This window comes from Xenopus laevis, chromosome 5S (assembly GCF_017654675.1).
Source record: "Xenopus laevis strain J_2021 chromosome 5S, Xenopus_laevis_v10.1, whole genome shotgun sequence".
NCBI lineage: Eukaryota > Metazoa > Chordata > Amphibia > Anura > Pipidae > Xenopus > Xenopus laevis.
Window position 1 is genome coordinate 114,027,831 of NC_054380.1, and position 23,154 is coordinate 114,050,984.

Sequence of the window (23,154 nt, forward strand, 5' to 3'; positions counted from 1 at the left end):
AGAGCATCATAAAGCAGCCCCGCTGGCATTTGCCAGAACTCACAGATTGCCAGTCTGGGCCTGGGCAGCACGAAATGTTACTGGACTCCAACTTTTCTAATGCCATGGAGAGTCAAATAGTTGTCAATTTCCCCTTTTATTCTGACATCCCCAATATCCCAACGCAAACCCTGACTGCATATTTGCATGACGTTCCAAATGTCCTTTACTTTCATGTTAACCTGGGTGCATGCTGCTCTTGCTCTAGGCCATCAACAATAATAACACCCAGTCTAATTACTATAATGCAGTCTAATTTATTACCCAGCAGCACCACAAACTCTCCCACTCCAATATAGAATGTACTTTAGAAAGAAGCAGCCCTCCTGCAGTTTAAGAACATGGACAGTATTGAAAGAGCATCATTTTGATGTCAGCTTATCTGCTCTTGGCATGGTCTAGGTTATTCTTATAGACCCTAGATAATTCCATATATACACTGTATGAAAACATGCACTTTACACAAACAATCCAAAAACCAAATTAATTTCAAGTTTCATTTTTTCAGAACTCTTCCTGCCTGAGTTTTACCTCTCACTAGTGGCCAAAACCTCCAATGCATTTGAGAAGATGAAGTGAATCTCTGATTGGTGCAATGTTGCTCGAAGTCGCTCACTGTCCATGAAGTGAGATACCACCAAGCGCAGGCTCTTGTAATACGAAGCTTCAGAGGTCAGCAGTTCGAACATGGCCTGTGTCAGAGAATGAGAAAAACATTTTAGAATATTTGCACCTTCATGTTCTTACAGTGCTATAAAGTCTTCAGAATAAACAAATGGCACATGTTGTGAACTGCAATACCATAGCCATCCCTTTTGTTTCATAACGATCCTAATGATGACACCTAAAGCATTAAGTTAATTTTAACCTCCCAGGAAAGACCTACAAACAATATTCTGTCATATATATAATTGACTGTCAATGATGTGTGTATTCTGGAAATATGAAAACTGTTCATATCTTTATGTTCTCTGTGCAACTTGGTGGATTTTAAGGTTTGTTCCAGATCCTTGTCTTTCTAAAATATCCAAAAGCTGGCCATGATGCCAAGTATTATTATATAAACCAGACAAACGGTCATGAGCTCAGTCAATAGGTATATAGAGTAATACATCATTAACATGAAGACCCTGAAAATATGAGGGTTCCTAGATAAGGCTGGCTACCAGATGGGCCGTTCATACAAAGGTAGAAGCTGAATTTCTGGTTGGGATGTTATCGCCTGGAAAGATTGTAGTATTATTATGGCAAGTTTGGCTGTACACTGATATTGTTATATAAACAAAAGGACAAGACCAAAACATTCATGGCACCAAAGTATCTCTACAGATGATTTGCCGAACACCAACAACCAGATTATCCTTCTAAAGCTAAACCTCCCAAATGACAACAATAGCTAGACATGTGTGTCTTAAAGAGGAAGTAAAGGCCTATTCAATTGGCGGTGCCAAAAGTACCTCACACCCTGGGCCGGTGCTCCTATCAGGAGAAAACTGCACCACTTGCACTGTATGTTGCCCGCTGTGTTTTTTTTGGGTTGTATGAAATCAGCACACTATTTATCTTAATGTGTTCTGGGTATTATATAGGAAACTGACACTGCATTCATACGTGGCCTGGGAGGTGTTAAATTGAAACTGCATTTACCCTGCCATGTGTTCTTGGGTATTATACATGGAATCAGTCTTGTGATAGTATGAAGGAATCAATGTAGCAAATGTCTTTAATTAGGCTCCCTAAAAAACAAAAATAGCCTATAGCGGTAATGACTGATGTAGCTCCTCCAACTATTTGCTACACAACTACAAAGCAGAACATTGAGAAACGTCCGAGGATGAAAATACCCTACATGCTTGATGTTTTATTTAGATATATAGAGTTATTTGCACTATGTAGGGTTTTTACCAAAATCCTGAAAATGTGCCATCAAGACCTCATCTGAATACAATGGCTCTTCTGGTTTGGGTACCCGGAACCATGGTTTGAGATACCCGCAGACATGAGAACCAGTAAATAAGCCCTTTCACATATTAAGTTGCATTTTAAAAAATAAAACATGTTAGAAGTATTTTTATTCATTAAATATACTTTTTTTCTTTCCTTGTGTTTCTCCAATTGTGTTTCATCATTTCGATCTCAGTACTGTTTTCAGCTTATCAAGGTTCTGCTTTGCACAATTCAGTTGTATTAAGGCAATGTAACTTGTGATGAGGCTGCAGAAAGGGTTTTCCACTAACTGCTCTCCCACACACCTGCCCGTTGGTAAGTCCTGATGTCATTTTCATTTTTCAGCAGCTTATTTTCAGCCATTCCAAGTCTTGACCTGATTTCAGCTTGAGTTCTATTTCTCAACAATTTTCATGAACTTTTGAGTTGTTTCTGTCTTGTTTCCAAAAATGGTTACAGGAACCACAAGGGATTCAAAGGTCACAAGCATAATACAATTCAACAAGTGGTTTAAATTTGAATATTTTTTCAAAATGAATCAGTTAATAGTGCTACTCCAGCAGAATTCTGCACTGAAATCCATTTCTCAAAAAAGCAAACAGATTTTTTTATATTCAATTTTGAAATCTGACATGGGGCTAGACATTTTGTCAATTTCCCAGCTGCCCCCAGTCATGTGACTTGTGCCTGCACTTTAGGAGAGAAATGCTTTCTGGCAGGCTGCTGTTTTTCCTTCTCAATGTAACTGAATGTGTCTCAGTGGGACATGGGTTTTTACTATTGAGTGTTGTTCTTAGATCTACCAGGCAGTTGTTATCTTGTGTTAAGGTGGCCATACATGGATAGATCCGCTTGTTTGGCGATGTTGCCAAACGAGCGGATCTCCCTCCGATATGCCCACCTTGAGGTGGGCAATATTGGGCTGATCCGATCGTGGGCCCTAGGGCCCAACGATCGGATCCTAGCGAGCGCAAACAGGCGGTCGGACCGATGGACCGCATCAACGAACAGATGCGGCCGCGATCCGACGGGATTTTTAATCCCATCCGATCGAGATCTGGCAGACTTTCGGCCAGATCTCGATCGGGGAAGCCTGTCGGGGGCCCCCATACACGGGCCCATAAGCTGCCGACTCGGTCTGCCGGCAGCTTTTATCGGCCCATGTATGGCCACCTTAAGGGAGCTGCTATCTGGCTACCTTCCCATTGTTCTTTTGTTTGGCTGCTGGGGGGGGAGGGGGGTGATATCACTCCAACTTGCAGTACAGCAGTAAAGAGTGATTGAAGTTTATCAGAGCACAAGTCACATGACTTGGGGCAGCTGGGAAATTGACAATATGTCTAGCCCCATGTCAGATTTCAAAATTGAATATAAAAAATTCTGTTTGCTCTTTTGAGAAATGGATTTCAGTGCAGAATTCTGCTGGAGCAGCACTATTAACTGATTCATTTTGAAAAATAATTTTTTTCCCATGACTGTATCCCTTTAAAGGTAAAGGAACGTCATCCTGCACTTGTGGGTGGCAAATGTTAGGCACCCCCAAGTGATTGTATATACTTACCTGAAACCAGAAAACTGCACCGGCCGGGGTTATACCAGTGAGCACCACCGAGCGTTTCTCTTTCGTCTTCTGCTTTCTTCACATGGCTGCATATGCGAAGTAGAATGAAAAGCCAAACTTTAACTAAAAAGTCGGCTATTTTGTTCAACTGTGCATGTGTTTGCCCTGGGAAATTTGAAGAAAGAAGAAGCCAGAAGAGGATCGTTCCGTGGTGCCCGCTGGAACCCCGGGCCAGTGCAGTTTTCTGCTGATAGGAGCACCGGGCCGGGGTTTCAGGTAAGTCAATACAATCACTTGGGGGCTCCTAACATTTGGCACCCCCAAGTGCAGGATGACTTTCCTTTACCTTTAAATAAGCAGATAAAGAGTAGCTTCATGATAAGGGTCAGTTACGACCATAAGTCCAGAGTGGCAAATGCAATTTTAATCATTAGTTGCCAGGTTGTTTAGTAGAGTTTCTGAAGCAAACACACCAGTTTTACCAGTGCAGGGCAACACTGCATTATATTTTTATTACTTTAAAACAATTTTTTGATGCTACTGTTTATTTAAGACGCACTTGTTGCAACAGTAATTGGGATAGACATAGCACCATCAATCAAATACATGTGAAAGTGCGGCTGTGGAAGCAAGTTTCCTTTAATGAAAGGTACTTTGGGTATTACTACTGTTATACCCAAAGGACTTTGCAATCAGAAGTTGACATGATCACTGGGAATGAAAATTTTTTGATATACAATCATTTTAATTCCCAGTTACATAGTTAAATTGGGTTGAAAAAAGACAAAGTCCATCAAGTTCAACCCCTCCAAATGAAAACCCAGCATCCATACACACACCCCTCCCTACTTTTAATTAAATTCTATATACCCATATCTATACTAGCTATAGAGTTTAGTATCACAATAGCCTTTGATATTATGTCTGTCTAAAAAATCATCCAAGCCATTCTTAAAGGCATTAACTGAATCAGCATCACAACATCACCCGGCAGTGCATTCCACAACCTCACTGTCCTCACTGTGAAGAACCCCCTACGTTGCTTCAAATGAAAGTTCTTTTCTTCTAGTCTAAAGAGGAGGCCTCTGGTACGGTGATCCACTTTATGGGTAAAAAGGTCCCCTGCTATTTGTCTATAATGGCCTCTAATGTACTTGTAAAGTGTAATCATGTCCCCTCGCAAGCGCCTTTTTTCCAGAGAAAACAACCCCAACCTTGACAGTCTACCCTCATAATTTAAGTCTTCCATCCCTCTAACCAATTTAGTTGCACTTAGTCTCTGCACTCTCTCCAGCTCATTTATATCCCTCTTAAAGACTGGAGACCAGTGATAATGTCAACTTTTGATTGCAAAGTCCTTTGGGTATAACAGTAGTAAACATACCCTGCAGGGGCACCCATGTCCCATCCAGCGACCCCCTTACCTCCTGGAGTTTAACTTCTTGAGGCTGCAACAGACTCAGCACTCCACTTTTCCTGACATCCGGGAGGTCCTGCCACAAGTTAAATCCAGAAGAGGAGCTCTCTAATCGGCTGAGCGTATAGTTTGCCCTTTGATTCTCGATGGGTGGAGGGGAGCCCAAAGGTGTTTTTTGAGAGTTGTCAGAGGTCTCAGCAGATTGGACATAATTATCTTGTAGCCTTCGAGTCTGAATCTCATGCTGTGTGGATTTATCTCTGTACTCCTGGTAAAGGAACTCTCCAGGGGAAAAACAAATAAAGGAACATGACTGTGGGTAAATCAGATACTGTTGATCTATAGCACTGACAATTTTATCCGAAAATGCATGCAGGACTATAAGGGCAGTTCGGGGAGATTACTTGCCCAGCGACAAATCTCCTCTTCTTTGGGCGACTAATCTTCCCGAACTGCCTCCCCTGCTTTCCCGCCGACTACAATGTAAATTGCTGGTGGGATGGCACTCGGAGCGCTTCATTTTCCGAAATCCCGAAGTATCCTTGTGAGGCAACTTTGGGCGACTTCAGAAAACAAAATGCTCCGAGTGCCATCCCGTCAGCAATTTTCATTCTAGCTGGCGGGAATGCAGGGGAGGCAGGGGAAGAAGAAGAAGAGGAAAATTGTTGCCGGGCGACTAATCTCCCCAAATTGCGTGTGTCTCTGTCCTAATACTGCATCACACATGTACTGTATATAACACCATTTTCTCCAGAATCTTGAATTTGAAATGATGGTTGATCCCAATTTTATTGATAGGGAAAAAAGATAAATATATAGGAAGGCCGGTATTTTTTTACAGAAAAGGTGGCAACCCTAATCTTAGGCCTAGTTCACACTGGCTACAAACGGTGATGGGCGAATTTCTCCCGTTTTGCCGGAAAAGGCGAGAATTTCCCGCAAAATTTGCGAAACGGTGAAAAATTTGCGGAAAAATAGTGAAAATCAAAATTGACACCCATGTCCAATTTTGGACGCACGTCCCAAAAGTCGATTGTGTCAATTTTGGAAATTTTGACGCAAGTGACTTTTCGGGCGTGTACAAAATGTTTTTGACATTTTGCGGGAGATTGCCAGTTTATTCACCTGTGGTGAAATGCGGAAATTCACAGTGAATTCGTGACAGGTGAATTTATTCGCCCATCACTAGCTACAAAGCAAACGTTCATAGGCACAGCATACTTCTTCCACTCTCTTCTAATGTTCTATAAATGTTCTATAAATAATGATAATAATATTATTAATTCTCAGTACAATTCTAATTGCTGGTTTAAAGGGAGGAAGTCTGATTTTACTGTTCTATCACAGACATAATGGGTAAGAAATGTAGCAAAGAGCAACATAAAAAAGAATTTTCCAATTTTTGGTTCCAGTAAACGAATAATGAATTTTAGACAAAAAGATTTTTTGAAATGAAAAAAAGCCACATTTTCTCTTACTTAAGAAATGATTTACTTCATATATTAAAAAGCCCTGAACCCAGTATCCTTTTGTGATGAACTAATACAATACAAACAGCTCAGTACATTAAGGAGACATATACTCAGCCTTCCATTAAGGGGTGGTTCCCCTTAAAGTAAACTTTTAGTATGTAATAGAAAGGCCAATTCTAAGCGACTTTTCCATTGTTTTTCATTGTTTATTTTCTATAGTTTTATAATTATTTGCCTTTTTCTTATGACTCTTTCCAGCTTTCAGATGGGCGTCGCTGACCCCATCTAAGAACAAATGCTCTGTAAGACTACACACTTATTACTGCTACTTTTTATTGCTCATCTTTTTAGTAAGTTTCTCTCCTATTCCAGTCTCTTATTCCAATCAATGCATGGTTGCTAGGTTAATTTGTTTATAATGCAATAAATGAATAAAAAGCGAAATAACTCAAAAACCTTAAATAATAAAAAATGAAAGCCAATTGCAAATTGTCTCAGAATATCACTCTCTACATCATACTAAAAATTAACTTAAAGGCGAACAACTCCTTTAAAGGAACAGTAACACCAAAAAATGCAAGTGTTATAAAGGAATGACAATATGTGTACTGTTGCCCTGTACTGGTAAAACTGGTGTGTTTGCTTCAGAAACACAACTATAGCTTATATATACAAGCTGCTGTGTAGCCATGGGGGCAGCCATATTGAACCAAGTATTATGAGTATAGTTACAGCAGCCCAGTAAATTACACTATGCCTCACCTTAATGATGAGCCAGTACAATATGAAGAGTCCACTATATTAGTGAGCCAGTATAGGTTTTGTATAAAACCAACACACACGCACACTACTTTACACTTGTGGCACACTTTTGTTTGGTACAATAGGCCAGTCTCAGTTATGCAGTATGAAAGGAGGATTGCATCCCAATGCATTGATACAACGATGCAACCAGGGTTTTTTTTAAAGCTTTATAAAGCTTAATCTAGTCAAAATCTGCTCATTTTCCTTTGGTCGCCCTGCTGAGTGTACATTCACTCGTCCAGGCTCACAAATACACACAAACAACACAACAGATGGAACATTTTGTCTCTTTTGGTTCAGTGGGGCATTAATAGCAAAGCTGAAACATCACTGCTGAGTTTTTGGATGTGCCTGTTGTTAGACTGTTAGGGGGTTATTTATTAAAGTCTGAATGCCAAAAACTCAAAAAAAAACATTTTTTAAATATAAAATCTGAATTTTAAGTAGAAAAAAAGACATCACATTTTTGGAGATTTAATATACCCCCCAAGGGTGGAAAAATAGCCAGTAGCCAGTATGAATCTGAAAATCCAGCATCTCAGACCTCCCGAGGTTGTATATAAATCAATAGGAAAGGTCCCTATCCTATTTGAAAGTTTCTGTGTTCTCCGCTGGGATTAGCCCAAAAATCTGACTATTTTGGACTTTTCGGGCAAAAATCCAAAAAAAATTCTGGATCCAAAAAAATCGTACGATTCAGATTTTTTGCTAGATTTTTTCATGTTTGTCCACGATCAGATTAAATTGTGTTTTTTTAATAATGAATAAGGTCCAATCAAGGATTCTAGTTTGGTCAGACCTTAAGGTGGCCATACACGGGCAGATTAAAGCTGCCGATATCGGTCCTGAAAATTGATACCGGTAAACTGAAAAAAATGTTTCGAAGGTGAACAACCCCTTTAATGTTGGATAATAATGAATATGGATATATTCCATATTTTATATACTGAACTTATTGCACCAGCCTAAAGTTTCAGCTTGTCAATAGCAGCAATGATCCAGGACTTCAAACTTGTCACAGTGGGTCACCATCTTGGAAAGTGTCTGTGACACTCACATGCTCAGTGGGCTCTGAGCAGCTGTTGAGAAGCTAAGCTTAGGGCTCGTCACTAATTATCCAGCAGAAAATTAGGTTGTTGTAATATAAGCTGATGCTACAGGGCTGATTATTAAATTCTGATGCTAGTTACACTGGTTTCTGTGCTGCCATGTAGTAATTATCTGTATTAATTACTAATCAGACTTATATTGTGACATTTATATTCTATGTGTACTGTGTATTGTGAGTGGGTCCCTAAGCTCAGTAAGTGGCAGTAGCACAGAGCATGTGCAATGAATCAGCAGAAAAGAAGATGGGGAGCTACTGGGGCATCTTTGGAGACACAGATCTTTACTACTAAAGGGCTGTGGTTGCCTTGGGCTGGTACAGAAGCCCAAAACACAATAAAACATTTCTAGCCTACTTCTTTAGTTAAGCTTTAGTTCTCCTTTAACATGAGATTGTCTGATGGGTCTGAGGTTGCCCTGTATAACACTGATGTTTTCTCCGGCTGTGAGCATAACACTAAACTCCCAAGGTGATACAGAGAGCAGTATGCAGGGCTGCATCTTATTGGAGATGAAAATTCCACAAGTCTGTTTAAAGAAACCCATTTTTAAACCAAATTAAACCATATGGAATTCTAAAAGGTGTATTAGTAATTTGTCTAAATCCTCCCTTGCCTCATCCTACTATCACAATTGTGTTGTCCATGGCTCTAAAGAGGTCACAGACAGATCAGATCTATATTCTATTTGGCCACCCATACACTGGCCCAGATGGGGCTGATCAATGCACCAATACGTTCCTTTGCCCAGTGTGGGACTGGCCCACTGGGATACCAGGAAAACTCCCGGTGGGCCCAGGTGTCAGTGGGCCCTTTTGCTTGTAGCCATTTGGCCTATTTCATTGTCATTCCATTTCTTTATGGTAAAACATGGAATAATAGTTTGAAAAATGGGCCCACGGTCTAAAGTTTTCTGGTGGGCCCCTGGCATCCCAGTCCGACACTGCTTTTGCCAACAGGACTAGCCAATGTTTTGGAGGCCTCAATACACAGCCAACATGCTGCCAATTCAGTCTCAGTATAGTTATGCCACTGCCTGTGAGACATTATGTTGAACAATAGACATCGTTTGAGCAACAATATCATGAGGGATGTTCCATAATTACATATTTCCTTTCTCATATGGAGTTTCCAAATTTTCCACATAGTCAGGGTGCCCTTCCTCTCTAACCCTATATTATAATGTCTCAGCACTTACCTATGTGGTCTATAATGGTTTTAAAAGAATCTGACGGCAAGGGGTAGATAGTTGGTGGTGCCTCGGAATTGGAAGTGGCGCACTCGGAAGGGGATGAACTGTCTTCATGGGGATTGCTTGTGTCTTCACTAGGCAAATATTCCCTGTAAGAGAAGAGAATAAAGATGTAAGATAACAGCAATCAGTTTAACGAATAGGAATAGATCACTTTTAGAATGATGTAGACAGCGGCATCCTTAGACAATTTGCAATTGGTATTTTTTTTTAAATGTTGCAGTTTAGGAAAATTTATGAAACATTTTATATTTCAAACGTAATCATAAAAGGAAAACAAGAAATCTGAACCGTCACAGACTGCGATTTTGTTTGGCTTGGTCGGCGACCCTGGCACAGGCTTTTTCAGTTGCAGTCTGGAAATTGCCTTGACACTGAGCTTGATGCAGCTTGACCTGTATGTGTCATTATGTGGCCTTAGTGTGGCCTTGCCAAGGTGTGCAGCATCGGTAATGCATTGCATGCTATTACATTGGTGTAAGTAGGAGTACTTTTTTATTCAAGGCAGCAGGGGAACCCTAGATTTACTCCCTTCTTGAGGGATTGAGCTGGTGTAAAGTGCAGGGGACCCTAATGCCTCGTAGGAGTTGGAAGCTGCAAGGGAGATGTGTCTAGAAACAGAGAATGTTTTTTCTGTTTAAATGATTTTGCTGGCTGGCCCCGGAAACTATAGTGTTCGGGAAGGAACAGGCAATCCATTCCAGTGGTCCAGTTTGAATCTTAGAGCTCACTTTAGACAGGAAGGCTGTCCTGTGGAAAAGTATTTAATTGTAGTTAAGTGTTAGGGCTCTTACACATGAGCATTTTTTCCTGCGCTCCCCTACGTTGCCATTTCTTCCGTTCAGCCACAGGAGATAGACACAGTCAATTAATGTGAAGGGGGCTGTACTCACACAGACGCATGTATGCGCCGAACACAGGTGAAATGCAACATGCTGCGTCCCACCTGCGTTTGTCGCTTACATGCGTCTGTGTGGGTACAGCTCCCTTCACATTAATTGAGTGCATCAACTCCAGCGCTCCCCTGCGGCTGAACGGAATAAAGTGCAATGCAGGGAAGCGCAGGAAAAACCGCCCGTGTGTAAGAGTCCTTAGGAAGGTCTCAGAGCAGGGCACAGAACAGGACGGTTACTTGTCTTTGTTAGAAACGGGCAGAAGGGCTGGGGCAGGGGCTTAACTACAGAGGAAGCAGACCCTGTGCCTGCAGGGGGGTCCAGCAGGTATAGGAGCCACATGAGGCCCTAATTCATATACAATTTCAATAAATATTGGTAAAACAGGTCAGCCTTTAGACATTTTGGAGATCTGAGAAATTATTTGCTGTGGGGCAAGGGTTGCCACCTGCCCAGGTTTTGAAGGGCTGCCCAGGTTTAAACTGACTGTTTTCCACATTAGAATTTCCTATAATTGACATGACAACCCGCCAATCTCCGTTTCATAGCCCCACCCCTGATGTCATGCCCCCACCACATCACCATCCCGCCACATCACAGCCCCGCCCCCTGCCCGGATACCACGGGGCGAAATGGTGGCAACCCTATGTGGGGCCCAGTAATATCTAGTTACACCACTGACTGGGGGTGCTGCCTGCCACTGCAAGGAGCAGAGGGAGACGTGACCAGGTGATTGAGATTGAGTCTAAAGTGATGGAAGTGCTGCCAGAAGGTGAGCCAGGCCTGAAGCTGGTGAGCTGATATCCCAGGATAGGAAAGTAAAAGGGGCTCAGTGAGAAGCCTGAATCTTCCAGAGTGTGGAAGTCAACCTGTATGTGAGAACCCCACTGTGAGGAAAAGTCTTGAGTGCTTTTAAAATGCTAATGATCTGTTCCTGTATGGCACTGACTTTAAGTGTTTTCCTGAATAAATCTGTGTTTTTGCCTGAAGACACTGTGTCCCTTTATTTATGCTCCTGATCCTCTGCTTACCTGCCTACCATTGCTAATTTCCCCCAAAATTACGTGTACAGGCAACCAGCTTGTCACATGGAAAAGACAATTTCGGTAACTTTGCCATATTGCCTGTGCAATTCTGTGCTGATATTAAATGTTGTGTTATCATAAATGAACCTGTAATATACAGGTGCACCTTTGAATGCAGTGGAGCAGAAGCAATGCAGAATATGGACAAAAGAATTCAGAGGCTCACAGTCTATAAAAGCGTCTTATGCCACAGGCACATCTCAAACCCCTACCTTCCCATTCTCCCTGATGGAGCTGATGAACATGACATTTTCTTGTAAAACAGATACTGACATCTCTGTGAGCTACTGACATGCAATGTGACTCACACCATCAGCACAATGTATTAATCATAAGGGAGTGACTGGCACACGGGGTGCTTATGCACTGCTTCTACTAAATAACAGCATTAACTCTGCATAGTTACAGCCACGGTCGGAAAGGGGGCCCGGGGCCCACCGGGACTCCTGTCCAGGGCCCGCCTCCGGGACCCCCTACTGTGCGGCCACGCATGCGCAAAAGGAGCTGCGCAGTGCAAATGTTTTTTTTTGTAGGGCCAGGAGATTAGGAGAGATGGGGTCTGGCCTGGCGGGGCTCACAGGGTTTTTTCCCAGTGTCTCGCCAGGCCAGTCCGACCCTGGTTACAGCTTTGCTCAGTCTCATGAAGCTGACCTTCGTTTTGGTGACTATAGTGTATTTCCTCCATGGAATCCTAATGTTTTTCTTTAACCCACAGGGGATTAAAGACTTTCACCATAGGATGTTTAATGCAGGTTCGATCCAATCATGTAGCCAATCAGAACTTATGCAGTCTGGCCACATAAGGGTGGTGGCAGACGGGGAAAATTAATCGGCCACCGACAAATCTTCTCTACTGCTGGGCGACTAATTTCTCCAAATGCCTTCCCACCGGCAAGAATGCAATTCGCCCGCGGGATGGCATACATAGCTCTTTGTTTTCTGAAGTTGCCCCAAGTTGACTCTCGAGGAAACTTTGGGCGACTTCCGAAGCGATTTTCAGAAAGCATTTCGGGGGTTGATTAGTCGCCCGCAGTAGAGAAGATTTGTGGTTGGGCGACTAACCTTCCAGTCTGCCACCACCCAGACGCACAGACGCCAGTCATCTGGCCCTTGGGCTGAACAACTAGATCCTTACAGGGGTTGTTTACCTTAACTTTTACTATGGGGTAGATATTAATATTCTGAGACACTTTGCAATTGGTCTTTTTTTTGGTTTTTAAATTATTTAGCTTTTTTTTCAGCAGTTCTCCAGTTTGGTATTTCAGCAGTTATCTTGGGTCTTATTTAGCCTAACATATGGATGAATAGGAGAGGAATAAGTAGAAAAAGAAGTAATAAAAAGTAACAATAAAAATACAATTTAGCCTCACAGAGCAAAAGAGTTTGGCTGCCGGTGTCAGTGATCCCAATTTGAAAGCTGGAAAGCGACACGAGGAATAAAAATGACCAAAAATTAATTATGAAAACGAATTGCAGGAATAGGAATAGGGCATTCTATAACATACTAAAAGTTCACTTAAAGGAAAACTATAGCCCCCAAATCAGTTCTTAAGCAACAGATGATCACCTGACCAGAAATATAAGTGCGCTTGTGCGCAAGGGGATTTACAAGCGTGAAGGTGGGCGGGCACTAGGTCTGCGCGGACTAGAGGTGCCAGTGTAGGAAATCTGGGCTTGGCCATGTGAGAGACTGCTTGGGACTCTATGTACAAAGACATCAGTAGCTGCTTTTTTAAAGCTTAGCCTTGGGAAATGTACAAGCAACCTTCTAGTAGTTTATCAAATGGAGGTGGCACAAGTGTGGCACTACAGTTGCAATGACAGCCCACAAGTGGAATAGCTGTGGCACTACAGTTACAATGACAGCCCACGAGTGGTGTACCCAGGGGCGCCGCCTGAGTCAGCAGCAGTTGCTGCTGCCCCCCCCCTCCCCCGGAAATTCGCTCTTAAAGTACCAGGAGCAGCATTTTTGCTGCCCCTAGTACCTAATGGGGCGCCGGTAAATCAATTATAAATAGGCTGTAGCTCACCTTTAGTATATGTAGGTGGATTCTCCTGCAAGGTGTCCTGTGTCCACATCCAAATTCATAAAGTCAGTATTATAATAGAAAGCAGGACAAATCCAAGGCAGTAGCTATGACTGCAAAGTGCTTTTATTGGGGAAAAATGCTCTACCAGCATTTTTCCCCAATAAAAGCACTTTGCAGTCATAGCTACTGCCTTGGATTTGTCCTGCTTTCTATTATAATACTGACTTTATGAATTTGGATTTGTCCTGCTTTCTGTTATAATACTGACTGTACCTACTGGGGCGCTGCTGCCTGAGGCGACAGCCTCAACTTGCCTCATTGGCGAAGCACCCCTGGGTGTACCTTTGATTGTGGCACTACAGTTGCAATGACAGCCCACAAGTGGAACAGTTGAGGCACTACAGTTGTAGCTACAGCCCATGGGTGGTTCGCCAGTGGTTGCAGAACTACAGTTGCAGACCTCAGCTGTGGCACTACAGTTGCCATAAAAGGCAACTAGTGGCACTTCAGTAGTTGTTAAACAATAGTTTCAATGACAGCCCTCTAGTGATCCTTTGGCTATGGAACTTCAACTGCAGTGAAACACAGACTTTGGTGCAGCATTGGCTATAACAATCCACAAATTGCAAAATTTATTAAATGTGATCAGAGGGAAGCCTTCTTCCTTTGCTCTCTGTGCTTCCCGTTATGATTTTTATAGTGTGAAACAGAAACCAAACCCTGACGCAGACAGTGAAAGGGCAAAATGACAGCAATGTAGAAACAGGTTTTATTATTGCAGTGGCACACAGTATGGCATCCAAGGGGTGCTTTCATGTTTTATTGATCCAGAGAGCGATAAATGGAGTCTCTGGCTGAATGCTGGGGTTGTGCCCATACTGCCAGGCTCTTGGGAAATATAAACCAGAAAAGTCAAATAAGATTTTCAAATGTACAAAATGCAGTTGATGTGGCAGTGCCGAGAAAGAACAGATCAAAGCAGTTTCACAGTCTATGCCCCTTTCTGGAAGAAGTTATTTTGGCTGCAAAATTATATGAAAAACTCTACTAAAAATAGTGCGGTTTAACACCTTTTTTGCCTGTTAGTGTGTGTTTGTGTGTGGGAAAACTTCCACCTTCCCAGTGTTTGTACAGAACCATGTCACTAATACTGGGCTGTGGCATTAAAAATATAAAAAATAATAGAAACAGAGCTGACTTTTTATGCATTAAAGTATTGCAAAACTGCAACTCTCATCATTAGTAGGTGAGGGCAGCAAAGCAGGATTTCAAGGGCCACATCTTTCCCCAAAAATGTAAGTTTTGAAATAGCTGCCCTGGAAGCTAAGGAGTTAAATGAGGACATAACCATCACAATCTTAAAGTACAAAGAATTACCAGATTATATTTTGGCTGTCCATGCCCCATTTACTGGGTGATGTTACATAAATCGTGTGAAAACATTCCCTGCAATCAAGCCTTTTCCTGTATTAAATATCATTGCAGCAACAAAAATGGAATAATCCAAATCTTTGTCATTGTTCTTAGTTCTTTCCATGGAGTTTAAATAACTGGATGTTAATCTGCAATTCCCCTCTGATAATAACACCAAATACACTTTATTATGCACATCGTATGCGTGCTATTCTGCTTTTGACTATTTGGGTCAGAATTAGGCTTTAACCTAGTTTGCCGCTTAGGGCCACAAATAAACGGCAAAGAAATTTTAAAGAGCAGACCAGTGCGACGCGGGAAAAGTAGAGGCAGTAGAGGAAAAACAAACTGAAATCCTAATAACTGTTTAGCCATTTGCACACTGAGCCAGCACCAGGCCAGGCACCCTAGGCAACCAGGCCAGTCGCAGTGCCAAATAGGCCTACACATGCGTGTGAGCAAAAAGGACTCACATGCAGGCCATAGCGGCGTGAGGGGACCAGACAAGGGGTATGAGCCAGAGAAGGTACATGCCTGGTGTGCCCCCCAGCTTTGCGCCCTAGTAAGGTTGCCATCTGTCCATCCCGGTTTTCAGTAGGGCTGCCTGGGTCAAGACAGTCTGTCTTTCCAAATATGAAAAACCGGGCAGGATCTCCCTTGATTGACATAGTAATCAACCAATTGCCATGTCATGACGGCTCTCGCACCACCCACAACTTTACATCGTGTTATTCAATGTGCACGTTTTTGGAGACAGCTCTGTAAATGTGATAAGAGTCTCTATAAAAGGGCAAGCAATTGCTTTGCAGCTTTTCATGCTACAGCTTCTTTCGCACAGTCATTGTATGGAGCTGTATATAACAGTCATTTTAAATGTACAATGCCCAGGTATTCACCATGAAAAGCACTAAGGTCAGGGCAAAAGAAGTTTGAATACTGCTGCATTATGGGCAGGGAAAGGAATATGATAAAAATGATGGCATGGTGGCCTGTGCACAGCAACTTACATCAATCCTGCATGCCAAAATTAAGAAAATAAAAAGCAGTGACTATTTATAAGCAATAAGTGACATGTTTTGCCTGTGGCATTAACACAGCTACTCAGCTCCAACTAGCACAACTACAAACATTCTGACAAATTCTGCTAGACACGGATAAAGTAACACTGCCAAAATAAGTGACACATTCAGCCGAATAATTACTTGTAACACATACAAACAGCAAGGGAAGCTATAAATTATTCACACCATAAGCTGGATAGATGGGTTGAAGGGAAGACTGATAAGCACTGATGAACATTTGGGCAAGAAAAGGTATGATCATGGATGGAAGGACACAATGAATGGTTGCAATCCAGGTGAGTAGAAAGAAACCCTAGGCTGTTGTGTGGCCTCGGTCAATAGTCAATCAGGAATATATATACATGGGAAAATGATCAGACAGTATCTATGTTCCCTGAGGCTATTGACACATCTGGCAGCATGGATAAAAATGATGATACACAGCTCCAACTGTGGACACATAGCAAAAGAGATCCATGGGCTTGTAAAAAGGCCCAGGAGTATAAAAAAAACCTAGAGTGGCCATACATAATGCATTTTAATATACTGTATGTGCCTGAAGTATATGGAAATGGGTTAATAAGAGGCTAATAATAAGTCACTACTCATCTCCACCATACATTTCCATTTGCAGGGAAATGCAGTTTAGAAGGGTATAATCAAACATATGATAATGAGGTAATTAGCTCTTAAATCTCATGGAAGTGAACATAAATATGCAGTAGTAGGAATTCAGCCAATAGAAAGGAAGAAGGTCATTCCCCATGTATCCATAGGAAATCTCCAACCCATGATTCACAGAAAGGTAAAGATTAAAGGCAATACTTAGATATGTATATAAGGTTACAGAAAAAAATTTTTCTTTCCAAACACGGATACAACTTAGAGAGCTAAAAGCAATTAAAATTTCAGATGGGCGATATTGATGCAGTTAGGCCCGCATCAGGAGGGCAACAGTAGTGAAGATTCGACTGATAAACTGGCACAAGGAAACCAAAACTATTGCTGTATAAAGTCTGCGAAAATGCAATGAACCACATATTGAATAATAATAGAAACGTCAACACAACCAACAAATAATAAGTCCTCTGTTTCATATTACACATGGGAATTCAAAGGTGAGTTCATTAAATAAGACCTGGATGAATGAAAATCTTCATAGTCAAGATCCTGCATACTTACTTTCAAATACTAACCAAGATTGGACTGTGGGCCTCCATGGCAATTAAATACCTAGGAAAGGTAGTAGAGAAGGCGGGCAGCTTAAAGGACAAGGAAAGTGTAAATGTAAAATCTAGTCCATGTTAAGGCACACCGTAATCCTCTCTATTGGTGCTCTTAATTCACTCAACTTCATTTACATTCATTTACATGTACCAAATCCGCACCTATCGTAAAACCAATTAAGAAAAACTGCATGGAGAAGATCAAAACTGTGAGCATGTGCAGTAGATATATTTTCCAATAGGTGCATGTGCACAAAATCTTTTTCAGGAGCGCATTTGGTCTACCATGAGTATAGCAAGGGTCAGCACGGGGAGGGGGGAATAATCAGTACAGAGAAGTCCTCCTTGATGATGACGCTGGAAATAAAAGGCAAAGATGGCGGCCAGGACGGAGCAGACACATAGAAAATTGAAGAGATGAGCAGTATTTCTAGAAAACGAGCTACGAATCTAATTCAGGGTACATTCTTATATACTGCAAATGTAAAATAATGGGTTTCCTTGTCTTTTAAAACATTTCAGGCACTAAAACTGGGCTGTAATTTGTCTTTGTGTATGTTTTTTTTTAGAATTTCCAACTACAATATTCCGTTCAGACATAGTTTCCCGTATGCATCCTAAGCAATACCTGGAAAACTCTAGAGTTATATCTCAGACCAGTGCTATCCAACTTCTGTGCTACAGAGGGCTGGATTTTTTCTGGCCTACATGGTGGAGAGCCCATAATAGAAGCCAATATTGACCACTTCCTGTTTTTAAACCACACCCACAGCTTGCTAACAGGACCGTATTTACATAGTGGGCACCCCTAGGCCCACTGCCGTTCGTCGCCCCTGTCCTCCCCTGTCCTCCCCTTTATCCGTGCAAATTTTCATCATCAATGGGGATTGGTGCATGGGAAATTTAAAAAATGATTTTATCTCCAGCGCATCCCCAGTGTTTTTGAACCAATGTGGGTGTGGTTGGGCAGCATGCCGTCCCCCTAAAATTCTGCCGCCCTAGGTCCGGGCCTAGGTGGCCTTTCCACAAATACGGGCCTGCTCGCTAAGTAGCCAAACAGTATCACATAAACAACAACTGGACTTGTGGGACAAGGGGACTTTTGGATACTTTCTCAATGATTTAAAAATCTGTGACAAAATCTACCTACAGGGTCATAAGTCTAGGCCAGGAATGGGACCTATTATCCAGAGAATGTTCGGGATCTGAGGTTTTCTACATAAGGGATCTTTCAGTAATTGGGATCACCATACCTTAAGTCTGTTAAAAATGTTTTAAGCATTAATTAAACCATATAAGATTCCACATAACGGATCCCTTATCTGTGCAAAATAGGCAGCAGAGAGTACATTTTAATGCCATCAGAGCAGTACTAGCCATAGTCTACCTCTTGTGAAGGCAAATTATATCTAATCATCATATTTTCTCCCTAGCAAACAGATGATTATCAGAGATTTTGCTCCATTCCAGCACCAGTTTTGGTCCTTAAGAGGATCAGCTGCCAGGCTGCCAGGATCTACAGTACCATTAATAATTAGAATAGGATTACTGACAAGTAAAAGAGCTGGTATTTCAGAGAACACTCAGTCAAGTAGTTAGTTTTGACTTAACAACATCATCTGAATGTGGGGAAAGTTCAGGGGAAAGCCCCATCCCTGTGAAACCAAAGTGCCTTAGCCCAAAGGTCATCAAACAAAGCTCTCTGCTCTCTTCATATACAGAGTAAACAGAGAGCTGAGCCAACCAACCAAACAGTAGGGATGTAGCGAACGTCGGAAAAAAAGTTCGCGAACATGTTCGCGAACGTCCGGACAAAAATGCGAACGGTTCGCGAACGTTGCGAACCCCATAGACTTCAATGGGAAGGCGAATTTTAAAAGCTAGAAAAGACATTTCTGGCCAGAAAAATGATTTTAAAGTTGTTTAAAGGGTGCAACGACCTGGACAGTGGCATGCCAGAGGGGGATCAAGGGCAAATATGTTTCTAAAAAATCCATTGTTGACACAGCGCTGCATTTTGTGCTGTAAAGGGCAGAAATCACACTACGTCACTCAGGTGGTGTTTCTGGAGACGGTATTATTATTGATATTTAGACAGAATGTGAAAAAACTCACACAGCTAGGTGGCAGTGGTTTGAAGAACAGATGCAGATGAGAGATCAGCAGCAGGACAGACAGCTGCCCACAGCAGCTACATACAGAGCACTGCAGTAGAAGGTAGATTACTAGCCAGCAAAGCTACCTAACCTGAAATGTCCCTCAAATCCCTGCAGAGTTCTGTCCCTACAATACAGAGCAGTATCAAGTAGATTACTAGCCAGCAAACTTACTATCAACTGTCCCTCAAATCACTAACAGCTCTCTCCCTACACTAGCTCTTGCAAACACACACAGGCAGAATGAAAAAACGCTGCAGGGCTTCAGTTTATATATGGAAGGGGAGTGGTCCAGGGGGTGTGGGGGTGGTCCAGGAGGGAGAGCTTCCTGATTGGCTGCCATGTATCTGCTGGTCTGGGGTGAGAGGTCAAAAAAAAGCGCCAGGTAAGGCGAACCCGAAATGGCGAACGTCGCGCGACGTTCGCGAACATTCGGCGAGCGCGAACAGCCGATGTTCGCGCGAACAAGTTCGCCGGCGAACAGTCCGCGACATCCCTACCAAACAGATCAATACCCAAGAGAATACAAATATGGGCACAATCTTTCTCAAGGCACCTTAATAAGGGATTATAAAATTTAATTGCAGAGGCCTCAGTAAAATAAACAAGGTCAGCCCAATCACAGAAATTCTACTTAGGTTCTTTACACAACAGACTCCTCAACGTCACCAGGAAAGAGTTCAGAAACAATGACCCACAATGGGATGTAATCACATTATCCTGTCTGGGATTCTAGGAGTTAAACAGAAGCTGGAAGGCAGCTGTTCTGGACAATTCCAGACATAAATCAAACATCATATTCACAATATAAAACAATGTGATTCGTAATATTATTAACAAACAGCATTCTAATCAACACCCGCCCAAGCCAGGGTCCTAGAACATACACCTTCTTCTTATAATGTAACAAAGTATGGGCTGAAAGATAGAGTAGGGTACAATGTGTGGTTGCAAATTATAGGGCAAGTCCCCTGGGGAACATGGAACAATGGTTTGGCCACTCAACTGTAAGGCCAGGGTGACATTTTGGGATGAATGCCAATTTTTCTTCAATACACCCATGGGGTATTTTGTATACTAAACATAAACATGAACTTGCACCAGAAGCCTAAATGATAAATTTTTTGAAAGTTGGCCGCAGGGGGCTGTCATCTTGTTACTTTGTTAAAGATCTTTACAAGACCAAGACCATGTACATGCTCAGTGTGGTCTGTGCTTCAGTCAGGAGGTTAAGCCTTCGGATCGTCATAAATTATCAAAGTCAAATAATATCTGCCATAGAAGCCGATACAGCAAGACTGATTAATACTCAGAATATACAGACTGCACTGGGTCTGCGGATACGAATATCTACACAGTCGCCAGCTGCTCTACAGGGAAACAAGCAAAGCTACTCGAGGTCAGGGAAGGAAGGTCGGGGGAGCTCCCCCTTGCTGTCTGAAGTTTCCTATCCTCATCAGTCAGAGTAAGTAAAACGAAGAGGAAATTTCACTGTATACAGTCAGGTTTATTATTAAAACAGTACACATTTTTTAAAGAATATTGGAGATATATTTATTTTTCCTTAAAGAAAGTAAAAATGGGATTTTATTTTTTTGCCTTTACATCAGGTTTAAGAGACTTGGAAGCAAAGCACTTACTGTTCTGTATATTTTTGGAACTACGGTTGATAGACGATTGATAGATGATATATCTGTAACCTTGTTGAGAGCTGAGGGCTGTCATGAAAAGTCAGTCCTTCAAGTAGGGTTCCAGGTGCAACCTGTCACTTACAGTTTATCATTTCATTATAAAGAGTCTCTGGTTCCAGCCATGGAATTTTTGTCATTCTCTAGAAACACTCGTTCCACCTGAGCTCCCACACTGGCAATTACAGGACTGCAAGAGAATTATCACTCAGTGACACGTGTTAATGCACGCAAAGCAGCTGAGCACAGGAGAAAGCGGGGATGCTGCTTAATGCACTGAATAGAATGAATTGTGCGGAACATAAAGTGTCAGGTTGCAATGCAATTTGAGTTTTTATTCAGTCTGTTCTAAAATTAGATGCCAGGGTAAGACTAAAAAACAATACCTGCAATTCCTCTGCAGGATTTCACTGAATATCTGTTGTACTATTAAGCCATGATGACAGAAAGCAGATCATGAAGTCTTTTATTTTCTATTTACAAATAAAAACATTTAAGGAGCTGGGTGTAAATTAATAAAAGACAGAAGCCTGACAAAGGATTAGGCATATGATGAGGAATGAAGGTGGCTATACATTGGCTCACTTTACAGGTATCCAACTAATCCGTCTGCTGGCCAAATGTCAGATATTGTGAATATGACCTTCCACATACAATGGGGCAGATTTACTAAAGAGCGAAGTGGCCGCCGCTAGCGAAAATTTGCCAGAAATCCCATCCGATAGTGCGAATTTTACAGAATGTTACTTCTTCCGCCAGAGTTTCCTATGCCAGCTTAGACCTGGCGAACTGATAAAATGAAGCTACATCCTCCTCAATCTTATGTCAGTGACATCATATCCTGTATGCTTGAAAGTCATAAAGATAAAAAAATGGTGTTTTTTCATAATTTAAAGCAGGATTGTCTCTAAAAGTTGTAACTGTTACATTTTTTTTTACCATTTGAGGGGCACGCTACATTTGTTTTAGGGTGGGCTCATGTCTAGGACATTAGAGGATCTCTTTTGTCTTTATTTTGCTTCCTTGGATATTTGTAATAATAAGTGACCACTTCAAGCATTTGCACCAACATCTCTAATAAAAATGTCTATAGGGCCTATATGTACCCGCCCTATTCAAATTGACCTAAGCGCAAGTGTACTAATGAAGTTTAGCTAAGAAGAAACGAGCGTTAGTGAAACTTCGCTATGAAATGCTTACGCTGACGAATTAACGCTAGCGAAACTTTGCCAGCAATCGGCTGCCGAGATGCAACTTCGCATTTTAGTGAATTAGTGTAGTGGTAGCGAATTTGCGCCTGGCTAAGTGGTGCGAAACCTTCGCAGGCAAAAATTCGCCCTTTAGTGAATTTGCCCCATTGTTACCTTAAGCACCAGTGACCAGAAAGTGAGGAGATATGAGGGCTCATTTATGTCCATGAGTATAGTGGGAAGCCTGCACTTTTCCCCACAGTGAGTTACATATAAAACCACTTTCATTAAAGGCACAAAATGCGCTCTTCTCAGTTCTGTATATTTACGATATGCGCTGCTCAGTCCATACTGCTTTGAGTTCTGAATCAGGTGCTGCTGCACCTATATAACCTAGGTGATCCCCACAGTGTAGCTGGGCAAAAGAATAGGGAGCACATATCATTAGCATGCAGAAAAATCAGAACTGATGCAAGACCGACTTTATTTTGCACAACCAAATTTGGTTTGTGATGAAGCACCCACCAAATTGTGTTATTTTTTGGAAATCAAAGCGATGAAGCAATTGTGTCAGATTCAACACCCATTGTACCTGCAATCAGGACTGTATTTAGGCACTGGACCTAAACAAGTCCCCTACGCGGTGCACATGATGTCAGCGCATTGTACGCATGATGTCAGACACACAGATGTTGCGGAAGTGATATCACGCGACGTGCCCGGCCCCCTACCCCTCACCCACCGCAGCTCTTTCCCCAGATTTCCTATGGAAATCTGTGAAAGAGGATGGGCAAATTCTTTTTTTAAATTGAAA

At 42.0% G+C, this 23,154-nt stretch overlaps 1 protein-coding gene across 2 annotated transcripts in view; it reads right to left on the reverse strand.

Moving 5' to 3' along the window:
- Nucleotides 1-23,154, reverse strand: part of ngef.S (neuronal guanine nucleotide exchange factor S homeolog) — a 73,809-nt gene that overhangs the window by 14,866 nt on the left and 35,789 nt on the right. For both annotated transcript variants that reach the window (XM_018265843.2, XM_041564983.1), the window contains 3 exons: nucleotides 9,545-9,687; nucleotides 4,972-5,246; nucleotides 571-731 (listed from right to left, as the gene is read on the reverse strand). In XM_018265843.2, the coding sequence (XP_018121332.1) occupies nucleotides 571-731; nucleotides 4,972-5,246; nucleotides 9,545-9,687 (579 nt within the window). The remainder of the gene's footprint in view (nucleotides 1-570; nucleotides 732-4,971; nucleotides 5,247-9,544; nucleotides 9,688-23,154) is intronic.